The sequence below is a fragment of the Manduca sexta genome, chromosome 22, assembly GCF_014839805.1.
Source record: "Manduca sexta isolate Smith_Timp_Sample1 chromosome 22, JHU_Msex_v1.0, whole genome shotgun sequence".
NCBI lineage: Eukaryota > Metazoa > Arthropoda > Insecta > Lepidoptera > Sphingidae > Manduca > Manduca sexta.
The window spans coordinates 8,931,104-8,947,624 of record NC_051136.1 but is presented as its reverse complement, the minus strand read 5'-3'; the positions used below and the strand labels follow the sequence as shown (position 1 = coordinate 8,947,624).

The 16,521-nt window shown below is 35.3% G+C and overlaps 1 protein-coding gene across 3 annotated transcripts in view; it reads left to right on the top strand.

Annotated features, from left to right (window-relative positions):
* Positions 1-14,991, top strand: part of LOC115448978 (paired box protein Pax-6) — a 45,237-nt gene extending 30,246 nt beyond the window's left edge. For 2 of the 3 annotated variants that reach the window (XM_037441562.1, XM_037441561.1), the window contains exons 4-6: positions 12,978-13,256; positions 13,338-13,522; positions 13,703-14,991. In XM_037441562.1, the coding sequence (XP_037297459.1) occupies positions 12,978-13,256; positions 13,338-13,522; positions 13,703-14,272 (1,034 nt within the window). In that variant the 3' untranslated portion in view covers positions 14,273-14,991. The remainder of the gene's footprint in view (positions 1-12,977; positions 13,257-13,337; positions 13,523-13,702) is intronic. The other variant, XM_037441563.1, reaches the window with a different exon arrangement.
* The last annotated feature ends 1,530 nt before the right edge of the window (positions 14,992-16,521 follow it).

The following is a 16,521-nucleotide window of genomic DNA, read 5'->3' as shown; positions in this document are numbered from 1 at the left end:
ATATTTAGTTCTACAAAGTTTAGTACTACTAAAAGTTATCTTCGTATGAGCAATAAATACAGAGTATGTTGGTACTAAACGTTAGGTCATAGATTAACAGGTTATAAACAGTAAAATATAGGGACTTTCCTGTAGAACTATCTTCATCTGCGGGAAAATACCTCCAAATATATTTTGTAAAAGCACATTATTTTTATCTATGGTGATTCCATTTTAAGAATTACATAAGGAAGGTTGAAATCAGGAGAAACTTTGTGGAAATGCCTATCTTATAGGTAGTAAAATAGATCTAAGGTCGATATTTAATTATTATATCCCCAGGTAGAAAGACATTTATGCTATATAATATCAATATCAGCGGTAGTTTTGCAGTAGGTAGATTTACTTCTACTATGTACATGCCAGCTGTAAAACATGGCTGAATTTTTTCTATCATCTGTAAAACTTTAAAAAGACTAAATAAGTATATGAAAACTAACCTATGTCCCACCCAGGGTCACAAACTGTCATCACATCAACTTTCATCGAAATTAGTTCAGTAGTTCGGCCGTGAAAGAGTAACAAACAGAGTTACATTTCCAGTTTTATTTAAAAAATGTTATTAATATTTATGCATTTAAAACAAGATGAAGATACAATAAATAATATCAGGGGAATATCGTTCAAAGAATATAAATCTCTGCTTACAATTTTGAAAATATTAATTGTACATTACGGTGTCTCCCTCAAAAACTAAAGGGCATTATTTTATGTTATTATTTATTTTCCGTCAATATTTATACCAACGGTAATCATGTAATAAATTGAACGGCGCAACAAGGTCACCCTCGGATATATATGAGTACCTACTTAGTTTACTGTAACCAAATATTTATCCAATTAAAGGATCTGAATATTTAAGTAATGAACTTTAGGTATATTGTGTCAAATGCTATTTGGGAGGTCAATAGGTAAAGCCTTCTAAGTGCAACCCCGAATGGTTTTATAGTTTCGTAAATGGCCGATGGTTTACCGACAACGGATATGTAACATAAGAATATGTATTGGATTTAACGTTACTATATATAATTAACAACTGTAACTGACGGGATATGACGAGTCATAAGTTACAGAACAAAGCTTTGGAAAAAAGAACTGGTAAAACTTACAATGTTATTATTACCTGTAGATGGATGTAAACGTAAAATAAGTTTTGTTATTAAATATGATAGTTTATTTAATAAATATCAATAGTGTAAGATTTGTAGGTGGTATGGACGCTAGGTATACAATACACACTGTAATAATTATAGCTGGTTCATAAAATGAATATATCTAAATCATTTTATGATCTTAACAGTTGTATTAATGACATATCGTGTTACATTGTCATCACGAGTCGCAGACATGGTCACATTTAGCTCTCGATGGGCGTCTTTAGCTCTGAGGCCAACGAGCCAATTGCGATAATTGCACCAACGACACCTCTCGTGGCCATGCGTGACTTTAAACATCACTAACGTCGCCGTAAACGGCTTATAAACCTTCGCCTCATTAATCAATCTTAATGTGTAAGATGTATGAGGGAAGGTTGAAAATCGCGCGGCTAATTAGCAAAGCGTTCCTTCAAAGGACTCGGGTGTTTCGTGTTTTCTCTAGTGAGTAGTGCATTTGTGGAGCGGTAGGGTGCGTGCGATCGCCTGTGAAACTGGTTTCGCTTACAAGACCACTTCTGGTTTACGATATCACCGGGGACCGGATTAGAAGACGATAACACACTTGATGGGAAACACTGTGTTGTTAAATTGGTTCACAGTCATTAAATCCACAGGAGGTGTCGTAACATCCAACGCGTTATTCGGGAAACATCTTTATAAATGTTGTTTTATGTGCACAGCTTTATATTATTAGAAAATCCTTCGGATGAACTGGTATAAACGGAATGATATGTTAAAATTAACGATCAAATATCAGTGCAAAGATATTAATTCTCCTTGGGAAATTATAGCTCAACTAATCTTTATTGATATCAATAATTACCCAACGTAAGAAGTGTGGCGATGTGCACTAACAGCTTTATACCGATAAGTGCACATAAAAGTCCAATTACGGTGATTAATTTAACTTGATATTTATTGGCTTACAACAGCGTTTTTATTCCGTTAGCCATACGGATGGTCGCATTCTAAATAACAAGAACTTGAACAATTGTTCAGGGAACGATTTTATTTTTATGTTTTTTGTTCTTATCTCCTTGGCCGGCTGACATTATCGTCATTTGTTGAAATGTGTTTAAAATAATTGCTTGAACACAGTGCGCGCCCATGCGTCCGTTGTATGCGAAAATTGCACGCGATCCTGTGTCGTTGTTGTTTTGCGTAAATGCTCACATATTTGTCGTAAATGCTGGTGTTTTTAAATAAATTTCGCCTTATTTCGAGTTGAACGTTTAAATATTACAGTTATAGTTTGCGGTTTCGATTTGCCGGCATACGTACGTACTTGAGGAATTCATTGTCTTTCCTGCTCTGTGCTCGACTTCCTCAGTGATGTTATTATGATTGATTCAATTAGATTTGACAATGGTCTCGGTCTATCAAAGTGTGTTGACCGGAGCGGACCACCTGCTGATGTAGGAGCTTTGAATAACGAAATATGAAATTGTTAGAATAGTCAAATTAATAATGTTATAAAGTAAATTCAATAACGATATACAGATATGAAATAATACATTAGATGTTCACATTAATTTACGCGTACTGTTTATAATTACATTTATTACAATCGGTTTATACGTTTTATGTAGCTTATATTCCAGCCTGCATTGACCATAACTTGCTTAAGCAATGGATACCAGTTTTAAACATTGCTAGGTCTATGGAATGTTCAGGAATATTTAGTAATCGAATTTTAATCAAATTTATAACATAATGATCTCGATTACAATCGGTTGGCTTTGTCATCAGCACGTGTCCTATTTACTGCATACTTACCTATTGAAGCTCACTAAATTGATTAAAATTTCATTTCACTGGGTGCTATTATAGCAACACGCTTCTGATAAATTTAACTTTTTGAGTATTTAGTGTCAACTCAAACATTAAATTGATTCTATTGTGCGCCGAACATTTGGCAGCGATCGCATCACCTATCGATAGAAATAATAATATTGGTACAGACGAAAAAATACAAAAAGTCACTTACTTTAGATGTTTTAAATTTGAAACGGCACAATTAATTTTAAACTAATATTTATACAAACAGTGAACACAATAGGAAAGTGTCAAAAACGCTGCAAGCGTCGGAGCGGTGCACGTCTGTCGATTGCGTTCGGGGAAGCGGTTATCAAAACAGAGCGGCTCATCGAAACCGGCTAAATTTTAATAAGGTGCCCACTACCGCCTTTGTTGGCGATGAGTTGGCAGTTTTGTACAATAGCTTGCGCAACTTATCTACTAAATCGATATCGGTTTACGAGGCGTTACGGACGGCTCTAGCTACTGACCACGTTTTGATTAATTGCATTCTTACACCAAGAATAAATGGGTTACGTTCGACCCGAAATTATTGACTGGCGCCGATTAATTAGCGAAACCAATGACGAGAGAGTTTACGGCAGGAGTGGTAAAATATTTTGAGTACGGTACCTATAAAAACCTTTGGAAATTTATTATTTTATTCTTAATGTTGTTTTTATTGCGAGCGTCAAGCGATTATTTTTGTGGTAAAACAAATTTTATAACGTTTTTATTCTCAGTACTAAAAATTATAATGAAACTTTCATATATTTACGCAGTTCAACAAACATGTGTGAGTGAGAGTTCCAGCGAGTTTTTCAAGCCAACGCTCGCCGTAAAAATAGACTAAAAGATTTTCAAAAGTTTTTTGACATTTACTAACAAGGCCTCATTTCGTTCGGCGAGATTGTACGGTCGAAATAAATCAAATCGATCTCTACACAGCTTCCAATAAACCGATACATTTATTGATTTGTTACAGCATTAAATTGGTTCCCAGCAGTACATCCCACCAACACTGTAGCTCATCGCCCAGAGGGTCACGCTCATGATTTTAGACCTCGTTTTGGTTAGCTTTTTACTAATCGTCAAGCGTGCATTCTCTGCGATAAAAAACTATTTTGATCTGCTTTTTGTTGTCCATTATCGCTTTATTGATGATCCTAATGTGCTTTGTGCGATTGACAATACACCGTTCAGTGCGTAAAAAGCGCGTACATACTATAAAAGAAATCAAACAAACAGTTCACAAAGTATATTTTGAGCTGTTGCGTTTATTTGAGTGAAATTCATGGTTATGCAATGTTGTATTTTTTATTTAAGTTATTTATTAGGTGCTGATGTATCTTTTGTTACTTTGGCCATTCATTGCTAATTGAAATAGGTAGAAAAGCGGGTGCGTAGAGTAGGCGTTTAGCGCGACGGTTGTGAGCGACCCCCTGTCGGTACGGACACCTTTTTACTTGGTCCACGCCGCGGGTGCCGCTTGATTGCATCCGATCTCATCGTTTTATGTTCCCCATAAAGCCAACAATAATTCATTTAGACGACGTGACGCCACTCACTCGTTAACTGGCTGCAATCGTTCAGATAGGACGTGATTTTTTAAAATGGTTGCGTCGAATCTGGTCCGGTTCCCACTCTTCTCAATGCTTAACGTTTGAACACGTGTCTAATGTTATGTCTCGCAGGATGAATAGAATACACTTATTTCTGCCGTAAATTTAAAAATACTTAGATAATGTTTGCGCTACAGTTGAAGAAATCTGAGCAATGATTTAAAAAATCAAACTTAAATTCCGTTCTTCCATTTAAAATCTCAGTCTTCCCATTTTATGATTCCATATAAAATGTAATAGTTAAATATAAACAGACCCCAATAAAAGTGTGTGATCATTACCGGTTAATTATCTGGATTTATATAAACCCGTTCGCTGTCAAATGTCCAGCCACCAGTATAAGTAAAACAAACAAATTCATTCCGAACCATTAGGCACGAGATCTGACTGTTAATGTCTCAATTTAGAAACGAGCGTAAATCTTCAAAGGCGTGACAATTACTGTTACTTCCCGGCAGTACAAACAAAAAGGTTTTCCGTCAATTATCGATAAATTAACTCGATTAAATACTCTATAGCCAGACGGCGCCGGTTCGCCTTATCTTTGGACATGCCACGCTTTTAGGCAGGTACAATCCTAACTTCACTCCGAGTCAAACATTCCTAATGTTTTAAACAAATTTGCTTTTTATTATAATTCTTTAACACCGCGAGATGACATCATCAACGCGCTTTAATAAGCGAAGACAAATAATAATATTATGTCCTCTTTGGTAAATGTGTTGTCATTTTGGACAATAATATTATATTTGAAAGAACTGGCATCAACTTTGTTTAAAATTTAATTGGTCATAAGTTGGGTTACAAATAAAATTACTCCTTTTAATATTGGTCGTACATGTATTGCATAAGTACATATTATGTTAAACAAAAGAATGTGTATGTTGGTTCACCGACCTCATCTAAAGCTCAACCATTTGACAGAGCATTAAAAGCTCTGAGTTTAGTTATTTAAAACATCAAATTTAATTTTTTATGTATTTTTAAGTACTTATGACAAACGATTATTCGTTGAAATAGATGAATAACTAGCAATATTTAATAATTTGATTAATTATCTAACACATTATTAAAATTGTTCTTCTAAACCGCAAGATTTATACATTCGATAATTATGAACCAAGCTTTTAAATTTTGTTTAAGAACACCTATTGAAGAGTTCTAGCCATTTAATAGAAGCGGGCCCTATTGTGACTAATCATGATTAAACGACTTTAGACAAATTGCATGACCGTGACTAGGCATGTAAGCACCCGGGCTCGATCCCAAATCATTAAAAGAACAATTATAGATATCGCATTCCCACCTGCAACCTGTTGGCGGATAATGATCTCTCACTAAACAAACAGTGAAGCTATACCCATTGATCGGTTGTTACTTAATGTTCGGTTGACGAACCAAATTAAACCGCAATTTATACCATTCATCGTTCCAAGTATATCAATACCTCGACGTATATACGACTGTATCTGTTCGTCTCTATTTATAGGATATGCTATTTAGACTGTAGCCATCGTACTTATCGATCGAATGGAAAATACAACTCAAAAACCATGTCGATCAAAACCGCTGATATGTACCTACCGACACGCTTGTTACTAGACAAAAACCAATTTAACTGTTCTGTTAAAGATCATTGAAGTTTTTTGTCGTTTAAAATAATAGAAAACGAAGTAGATTAACTAGCGGAGACGCGTCGTAGCGCTCCCACAAAATGTTAACAGATTTTCAACGGTTTGTTTTCTTTTTTGAAAACGCTGCTCCTGATATAATTAGAGATCTTGGCTGTAAGTGATGACTAGCCACCATTATTCCCCTCTCGGTCATATCATGTTGACGGGCAGCCTGGCAGTGAGCACAGAAGGCGTTTCTATCGGCGCGGGCGCATCGTCTCAGCGCACTGATTACGAACCAAACAAATTGTGTGGAAGGCACCTTATTGTGCGTTTCGACATGTTAACAATGAGCGAAGCCGCGAAACTGATCATTACCATTATACTATATAAGGCTTTGTGTTTTGAGTAAATTATAACAGGTCCGTTTTGTGTTTTATTTGATACGTCAAGCGTTGCTCGCGTCGGCGCGCGCTGTGTCTCTCCACAATGGAGCTTCATTACCAACGGTGACCGCATTAAAACTATCTTTACAAATCGCGATGGTTTTGAGCACCCGTCCATTATTATAATTATTACTGATGTCCATCAAACGTTGTCAATTATGACAAACAATTGATCGGGCGGTTTATTTTTATGAGTGGACAGTAATTTTCTGAAACAAGATCTGAGCGTAAATGTGTCCTGAGCAATTATGTTAAATTACTGTTTCTAGAAGCAATTGTAGTAAGTTGATTGTGTTTAAATGACAAGGCCCAATAGAAGCAGTATAATGATAGGAACAATAACCGTTACGGCAGCTTTGATCATATAAATGGTAGAGTGGCGCAAAATCCTTCATTTCTAGTAAATTGAGCTGTTATGTGTAAAATATTCATAGGTTCAATTTTTCTACCATCACTGTCGTTGCTTTGTGAATATGTAAACTACTGTTTACGTTAGTAGTTTGTAGTAGAAGGTCTATTAGTCATCGCATAACTGCTAGGTCTGCAAACAATTTGATGAATCGCTTAAATGACAGTTAATAATTTTACTGGATCCTCATCAGATAATCCGATACATACCACGACCCATACATGGATGATACTATAGATTAGTCTATATAATATTCAATAAGTATACTACATACATACTACTATATACATCACTGATAGCCGATGTCGTTCCGAGATAAGTTAAAGACGTCGGCGAATTAAAATGTAAAAGAGAGGAAAATGTTAATTTACTTTGTCTGATGCTACTATTCTCTCAAACTCACTTTTGGAGTTTTAATTTTCGAATCGGATAATGTAAAATAACCTATAAATGCGAGTGAGTTATGTAGAGTGCATATTTTATGAAAAATAATAATATTAATTATACTCTCATAATAACATTTTTTTTGAGACAATAATATAACAAATATTAATGATATTTATCATATAAAATAATTTATGGTTACATTTTTTATATGCGTACGCCATCCTGTTATTATACTTTGATTAAATCCATCATCCAAAATGTAGATGTTTAATAAATTAACTGGTTCCATAATGTGTTTACGACTTGTACGCCAATAAAACATCCAATAGTGTCAACGGAAATTCTATAATTTCGAAAGATTTATGTCAACAGAGTTCAATATTTTTCTGATATATGTATTTTGACATTTAATTCAACCAATTAGTCCATTGAAATGTTACATTTTTTAGGCCTTACCTTGCGTTTTTTAGAGGACGCAATTTTATTTTTTTGAAGTGTAGGGGGGGTCAGTCTAAAGCTAAAACCAAGTTTGTGGGGTCGCCACCCTTGTCCCACGGCCGCCATCTTGAAAATAGGGGTTGAAATGGTTTTAACGATGTATTTCTTAAACTATTTATCTGACAAAAAAAATTATAAACATTTTTTGTTGCAAATTAAATTCTCTACAACTTTGGTCTAGTAACTTTTTGTCGTAGAACTATAAATAAAAAATTATAAGCGAAAATGTTAAGAAATTAAATGTTAAGCAATGTCCATTGCAACGTCATCAGAACGTGTGTTTATAAGGTTCATAATACTTTTTTTTGTAGTCTCATTACGTACAACACAAACCCGCGGTTGTCGGCTTGTATCCGAATTACTTGGATCCTGAATCGCTTTGGCACAGATGAAGCAATTGTTCACAAAAACAAATTTTTACGAACTGTTTCGGAATTTACTGTACAATCGAACCGATAATGTTGTTCGTCGTCGCAGCAGCAGCTCCAGTAGTTTATCATCAGTTTCAGAAGCTCCAGAGCCAGACCTTGATTTTGTGAACAATTGCTTCATCTGTGCCAAATCGATGCAGGATCTAAGTAATTCGCGTACAAGCCGACAACCGCGGGTTTGTGTTGTACGTAATGAGAGTACAAAAAAAAGTATTATGAACCTTATAAACACACTTCTAATAACGTTGCAATGGACATTGCTTAACATTGAATTTCTTAACATTTTCGTTTATAACTTTTTTATTTATAGTTCTACGACAAAAAGTTACTGAACTAAAGTTGTAGAGAATTTAATTTGCAACAAAAAATGTTTATAATTTTTTTTGTCAGATAAATAGTTTAAGAGATACATCGTAAAAACCATTTCAATCCCTATTTTCAAGATGGCGGCCGTGGGACAAAGGTGGCGACCCCACAAACTTGGTTTTAGCTTTACACTGACCCCCCCTACACTTCAAAAAAATAAAATTGCGTCCTCTAAAAAACGCAACCCCAAATGTAACTTTTCAATGGACTAAATATAAAAGCGGTATGAAATGCAATTTAAAATCAGCAAAGAGGCCGACAAATAATAGTAGAAATACTTTTCAAGTATATAATTAAAATGACTACAAAGCGCGCAGAATGCCAAGTGTTGAGGATCAAGAGCGGTACTCAAGTAACCAAACATCAAATACTACAACAATTATTCTTGGACAGGTCATAATTAAATTATGGCACCCGGAGTGTTTCCTGAAAATTACACGAGATGGTTCTCCAAGGCTGCATCAGCACGCGATCCAGCTGCACGCATTAAATAATGTAATTACGATTTAAAAACGTGACCAATGACACATCGGTTTAAACGCGGTGTTGTTCACCCATTTTGTTGATATTATGGATAATTGACTATAGTCAGATACGGCACTTAGAAAAATTGTTCTAGTCAAGTGTTTGTTGCAAACGCAATAATATCAGCCCTGTATTATATACTTGCCCACTGTTGAGTACGACCTTCCTCTACTACTGAGAGGGATTAGGCCTTAGTCCACCACGCTGGCCTAGTGCCGATTGGTAGACTTCAGACACCTACGAAATTCCTACAAAGAACTCAGATGTGCAGGCTTCCTCACGATGTTTTTCTTCACCGTTAAAGCGAACGATAATTTTTTTTTTTTTTAAATTAAATCTTTATTGTGAACCATATTTAAAAACTACAATAACAAAAGTGAACGATGATAGCTGCTGTAGTTAAAACTGTGTTACAGCTATCAACGCCCTTCCTTCGGAGGAACTTAGGTTTACCAAACAGAAACTTAAAATATTTAATCAAATAAAGGTTCTAAATTAAACTATACAAAAAAAAAAACAGAAAAAAAAATAATATATATATAAAAAAAAAGAAATATGGTCTACTATGAGTTATGTGTTTGAGCGTGTGCGTGTGTGTGTGTGTGTGTCTGTGTGAATATGAATGCGTGTGATCAGGTCTTGTTAGGTTATAGGTTTAATAAAATGTTCAGTTTCATCATAGGATAAGGTAAGAAGCCAATTAATTAATTTATGTTTACATTCTAACCTCCTTATTCATAAACGTTTTTTATCTAAGGACGGAGTAAAGCTGTGATAACAAGCCTGTTTCTCAGTGCCCAACGGCACGGAGAAATAGACATAGGGCCGTTGTGATTGGTTATTATTGTTGTATTTCAATATTAGCCAATCACAACGGTCCTACGTCTACGCACTGCGAAGACTGCCATGCCGTCAGCACTGAGAAACAGACTTGTTATCACAGCCTTACTCGGTCGTTAGATAAAAAACGTCTATGAATGAGGGGGTCAGGATGTACGTGTATAGATTTTAAGTACTTTGTTTACTTTGTTGTATAATTTTGGGCTCAGGAAATAGTATTGACGACTGGCAGTAGCAGTTGTGTATTTAAAGGTATCACATACTCTATCTGATCTGCGTTTATTATCAACAATTTTGTGGTCAAATACAACTTCACTATGTTTCCGGAGAATGGTTTTCAAGATGAATAACTTACGGACTGATAAAAGTTTGCTCTGGGAGTAAAGGTCACTTGTGGGAAATTTAATAGGTTTGTGCATCATGATTTTAAAAATACATCTTTGGGCTCATTCTAGTCGCAATAGATTTGTTTTGCATGCACCACCCCAAGAGGTTATGCAGTATCCCAAGATTGATTCCGCTAATGCAAAGTAGACTGTTTTTAATGTTGTAATTTCAGCACTGGCTCTTAACTTTTTGAAGACAAAAATTAACTTTCTAATACGAGAAATAAGATATTCTATTTTGAGCGTTCCAGGAAAGTCTATTATCAATAATAATACCGAGATATTTTATATTATCAACGCGAGTCAGCGTATTACAGCTGCACAAAGTATTTGCACTTATCCCACAAGTATGAGCTTTTATAGCCATCGTGTCCGGGGGTAGTAAGGTTGTATTTGTAGAAAAAGTTACAAATTTAGATTTATCAATATTTAAAGTTAATAAGTTATTTCTTAGGCAGTGAATAACTTCAATTAGTGCTACTTCAGCAGATCTGCTTACATCATGCCATGTCTCACCCTGAACAAGAAGAGCAGTATCATCCGCGTATGCAACTACTTTACAATTTTTCAAAGAGAGCAAACAAAGCTCATTTATGTAAATCAAGAATAAAGTAGGCCCAAGGACACTACCCTGGGGCACTCCATAGCTAGGGCATGCTTCCGAACTAGTATATGATCAATCAAAGTGGTTTGTGTACGGTTACAAAGGTAACTACAAAACATATTCAGAGCAATGCCACGTACTCCGATGTCTTCTAGTTTTTGTAAGAGTATGGGGACAGAGACAGTATCAAAGGCCTTTGTCAGATCGAGGAAAATGCCAATAGTTTTCATCTTATTATTAATGTTGTTTATTATAGTGTTAGTGACTTCCAATACGGCATCCTCAGTAGATTTGCCTGCACGAAAACCGTATTGGGTACCAGCTAAAATATTATTCTTATTGATGTACTCTATAAGTCTCTTGTTCAAAATTTTTTCAAATATTTTCGATAAGGTAGTTAAAACGGAAATAGGCCTGTAATTGCTGATGGTATCTCTGCTAATTCACAAAGAATACACACATGATTTTAGAAAAGTCAGAGGTATGTGCCCTTGGGATTTGAACCTGCGGACATTCGTCTTGGCAGTCCGTTCCACACCCAACTAGGCTATCGCCGCTTAACTTACAAACGCAAACTGCTGCGTTATTTTTACTAGCGTTTATATTAAGCGGTCACGTAGCAACTACGTAGACGATATAACTTATTATAGCAACAGATACAGGATTATTTTGAGATTGCGTTAATAGATGAAACCATAAACTCGTCTTTACCCTAACATTATGCCAAAAATCATCCTCGACTAACGAATATTTTCGCCAAAAATCTCGGTTGCATTTTACATTTTGTAGTTTAATGCGGATATGGTGTATGCGTGAATGTATTTTTTGACTGAAAGTCTCATGTTTCCCCTGCGACGAATCCTCTTAAATTAGTAGTAGTAGCATTAGGGCGGGTAAAATTAAAATTACTTTTTATAGATATTTATTTTTTTGCTTTCTATTTTATTTTATATTTATCATCTTATTGTAAAATGTTATTTACACGAAAAAAATATGTGGTTTCATTTAGTATCGCAGTGTCAAATTGAGCCTGAGTATATATATGCCTTATTCCAATGTAGGTCCGTCTGAATACGCGAAGAACTTTGATCAATGTTGTTAAAGTTGCGCTTTCAAAAAGTATTTAATGTCGTCCGTCAATTACCTACTGCAAACGTCAGTAATTATACTACGTAAAGGCTGCTATTTTAATTGGAAGAAATATTTTTCACATTTCTTATGAAACCGATATATCATATGGGATATAAAAAGGTTTTTTATCCGTATATATGAAAAAAAAACATTCACGTCGAATGGGTAGTTCTTAAAGCACATATAGATTATATTTGACATTTGCGCTAAGCTAAGGATGTATCATGCAAAATGTTTTTTCCATAAAAAAGCCGGAAAACGCATTACTTCATTTAAGACATAAACCTATTTTTTTCTTTTTTAATTTTAGTATTATTACGCTTTTTGGTAGTCTTGAAGGTCTCAGTTTTATTAACTTAACACCTGGTATCGTCAATTATGTTTTTTACAAACCATGACGTCGTGAGTTCGTCAGCGCATCCTAGTTTTTTTAGTTTTAAGGTACGATCATTATTCATTGCTAAAGACGGGAAGAAAATATAAAATAGTACATTGCTTAAGGTTTAATGTTAAATCTTCTTAATAATTGAATACTATTATGTATAAAACGAGCACTCAAGTATGATCATAACTTTGTCCGTATAATCAGTATAATTTAAACGTGTAAATGAATATGTATGGGCGTGTTGAATGCGTTAAATATTATGTTTTAATGAACGTAAATAATGTCACGCTCTCGGTTACAATTTTAATTATGATATTAATCTAAAAAATGTATTTACACAGGTGTGTGCACAAACGCCACGGCCCCCAGCGTGTCGTCCATAAATAGAATATTAAGAAACCGGGCTGCGGAGCGAGCTGCAGCTGAGTTCGCCAGAGCTGCAGGTTACGGGCTGTATGCCGCACCACCGCCGTACGGTGCGTTCCCCTGGGCCGGAGGCGGAGGAGTCTGGCCTCCTGGCACTCTTCCTCTGGGTCCAGGCGTGCCAGGCCCCCCTACTGGAGTTCCACATCCAGATGCTGTCCAACAAGGATTTTTGTCTTCTGGACGTGGATTAATAGGTAACGACTGTAATATTTATTGGAAATACAGTTTAATGTTGTGTGTTAACTTGATTATAAGTCTTATGTGTTGTTCTACAGATGTCGATGGCGATGACTCCGGTTCTTTAGACGGTGAACAACCTAAATTTAGACGGAATCGCACAACTTTTAGCCAAGATCAACTTGAAGAATTAGAAAAAGAATTCGAGAAATCTCATTACCCCTGCGTATCCACCAGAGAAAGACTTGCTTCTAAAACATCCCTTTCAGAGGCTAGAGTTCAGGTAAAGATCATTTATCTCTACAGTTTAAAAAACTCTTTAATAGAAAATAGTTGAATATAATGAATTATCTTGACAAATATCAATAAAGTAGAATCAAATACGCCGTATCTTATATTGAATAAAATTTGTTAACACTCAAAGATCAGAATACTAATCACGTTTATTTACCGTTACTGACAGGTTTGGTTTTCCAACAGACGAGCCAAGTGGAGACGCCACCAGCGCATGAACCTCCTGAAGCGCGGTGGCGGCTCGCCCCCGCACCGCCTCCCGCACTCCCCCTCCCGATCCCGTTCGCGTTCTTTGTCCCCCGCGCGCGTCCCTTACCACACTCCACAAATGGGCGGCGAGAATAGCGCGTTCAAGTCGCTCTCGCATCAAGACACAAGTGCCCTGAAAGCTCTCTCACATCAAGCTCAGTTTGATACAAACGCACTGAAAATGTTGTCACAGCAGACTAATTACGAAGGCGGGGCGTTTAAACCTCATCCCGCTTTGGAAAACAGCGCGTTCAAAGCACTCGTGCCACATTCCGCCGCCGCGGCTTTATTGGCGGCGCAGTCGATACAGTTGGCTCGGGGATACGAATCGCATTCCGATTCAGATGAGGAGATAAATGTCCATGACGAAAGCGATGATGATGAAGAGAAGAAGAAGAATAGTACGAGGTCTAAATCGGCGAGTCCGTGTCGGCAGCGGCCGGCGGCGTCCAATGATCTGCCGCTGCAGCTCACCAAGCACGACCGTTGACACAATCGCTATAATTTATTTACCGATTTAAGTATTATCGAACATATCAAATACCCTTGTTCCGAATGTATACATTAATATTCTAGAGAGCATAAACTCTAGATAATTCTTGTAAATTAATGTAGATATGTAGATATCGTTAATTATAGTGGCAAATAGAGATGAATTTAATAGATTTTGCACAAAACATTTTATTTATAACGTAAGTTAACAATTTGTACCTATTTGTCTACTTTAAGTTATTTAATATTTAAACACACCCATGTTTGTACATTGCTAGAGGCAGATGTAAATGTCTATTATTAATTGGTGTTTAGCAGACTTGGGAAATTGTTGATGTATTGAGGAGAAAATACCAAAGTATTTCTATATTTCATGTTAAAGTACGGTTTCAGGGAAATAAAGTTCCTAATACTTTTAACTTAACAAGATCAGCTTAAGATTTGTTTGCATATTTATCTCTAAAGTAATATTATCTATTGTTCGTGTATTATAGATAAATATCAATCATCTATACGTTCTACTTATTGTATTTACATACCCATTGGCATTGTATTAAGATTTAAGGGGTCATTAAAATTCCTATCCTTATTATTTAAGTATGAGCTCATAATATGTAAATATTGTTGAATGTCTTGAGCTAAAGGTACTATTTATTGTTTAATTTAGTTAATGTACAGTGTAGCAGATTTACGAAAATATAAAAAATTAAAACATGACGTGCGTTGTTTCCTTTTTTCAATTCACGCTTTTCCACAAGAAATATTTTTCAAAAATATATTTTGGATGCGTATTTTATTATCAAAATATAGTTTTATGCGCATTAATATAGTGGAATGCTGCGAATATTATATACAATCAAGTTAATTGATGGTAGTGCAGAGTAGAGTAGCTTGGCCGGCATTTTGAGTTACTGTAGGCCTATAACGGCAGTGCGCTTTTGTGACTTTTATTGAAACCATCCAATAACATTTCGTTCAATGACAACTATATTCTTTAATTTTATTAGAGTTTTTCCTTCTAGAATAAAAAAAATATATTTAATAAAACAAAATTTTAATACAATTACATAAAAGAAAGATAATACATAATCATTGCACATAACAGTGGATTCCCTGATATTCAAAGTCAAGTCATATTTTCTTTTACATAAAGGGGTAGATATTATATATTTTTTTTGAAGTTGTTAATCTTTGAAACTACTGCTCCGATTCTGTTTTTTTTTCTAATAGGAAGCTTAACTATTAGTTAGTGCTATATACTATTTCTTATCTTGGAAACACACTTAGGCGAAGCCGCGAGCATTTGCTAATAAGCTCAGAATATGGGCCCAAGAATCTATCAAAAAGTATTTTTTAAAGATATCACGCTTCTGAGACAATGTGACTGATACTAGTCAGACTGATACAATGTTAATATTTCTACGAGGACAGAAACTGTCCTGTCATCAGCGCTCAGTGATTAGTTTCCATTGACACTGAAATGGCGACGTCGCCGCGCTGGGTAGCGTAATGACAGAAGGCTCCTATTGTTGCTCCAAGTGTAATCTTCTCACAAGTGTTGCCTAATTATTTATCAAAGCAATAATTTAATCAGTTTTCAATTAATTAATTTTTCTTTCCGCCAGCCCAGCACGAGTTGTCGATGACATCTTCTGCTGGTTTAATTATGCCTCAATCATTTCATTGGTTGAAATATAATTTAGAATCGTAACTCAATAGGGACTTTTGTTTGAATTGAATTGTCATTAAGAGTCAAAATAATTGCTCGTGAATGATTTAATTGTTTTGTCCTTGTTGAACCAAAAAAATAAAGCTTTATTTTGTAGATGTGCGTCTTAAAGGATATTAAAAGAGGTGATTGATGTTGTGAATATTATGAATATTAACTAGGGATTGAAGAATAGACAATGTATGTTACACTATATTTTTTTCTAAATTTGACTATTAAAATTACCACAAACAAGAGATTGATGGGTATCTACTTATGCAATGCTCAAAATATATGTGTTCCCTTATAACATGGTAAATGATCCCACTTACATCGAAAGTAAACATAAAAATTATATTTCGAAAGGATACGAGTTCCGGCGATTAAATGTTTCCATTGTTAAGGGTGTAATTTTAAATCTTTTTGCAGACACAATATAAGTCAATTATCCTTTTTTCTCTATTGTTATTAAATTCGAGTCCGGATTCAGTCCTTCCCGGATATAGTCGATCATTTCGGTGAAAGTCGATCGAAATTGA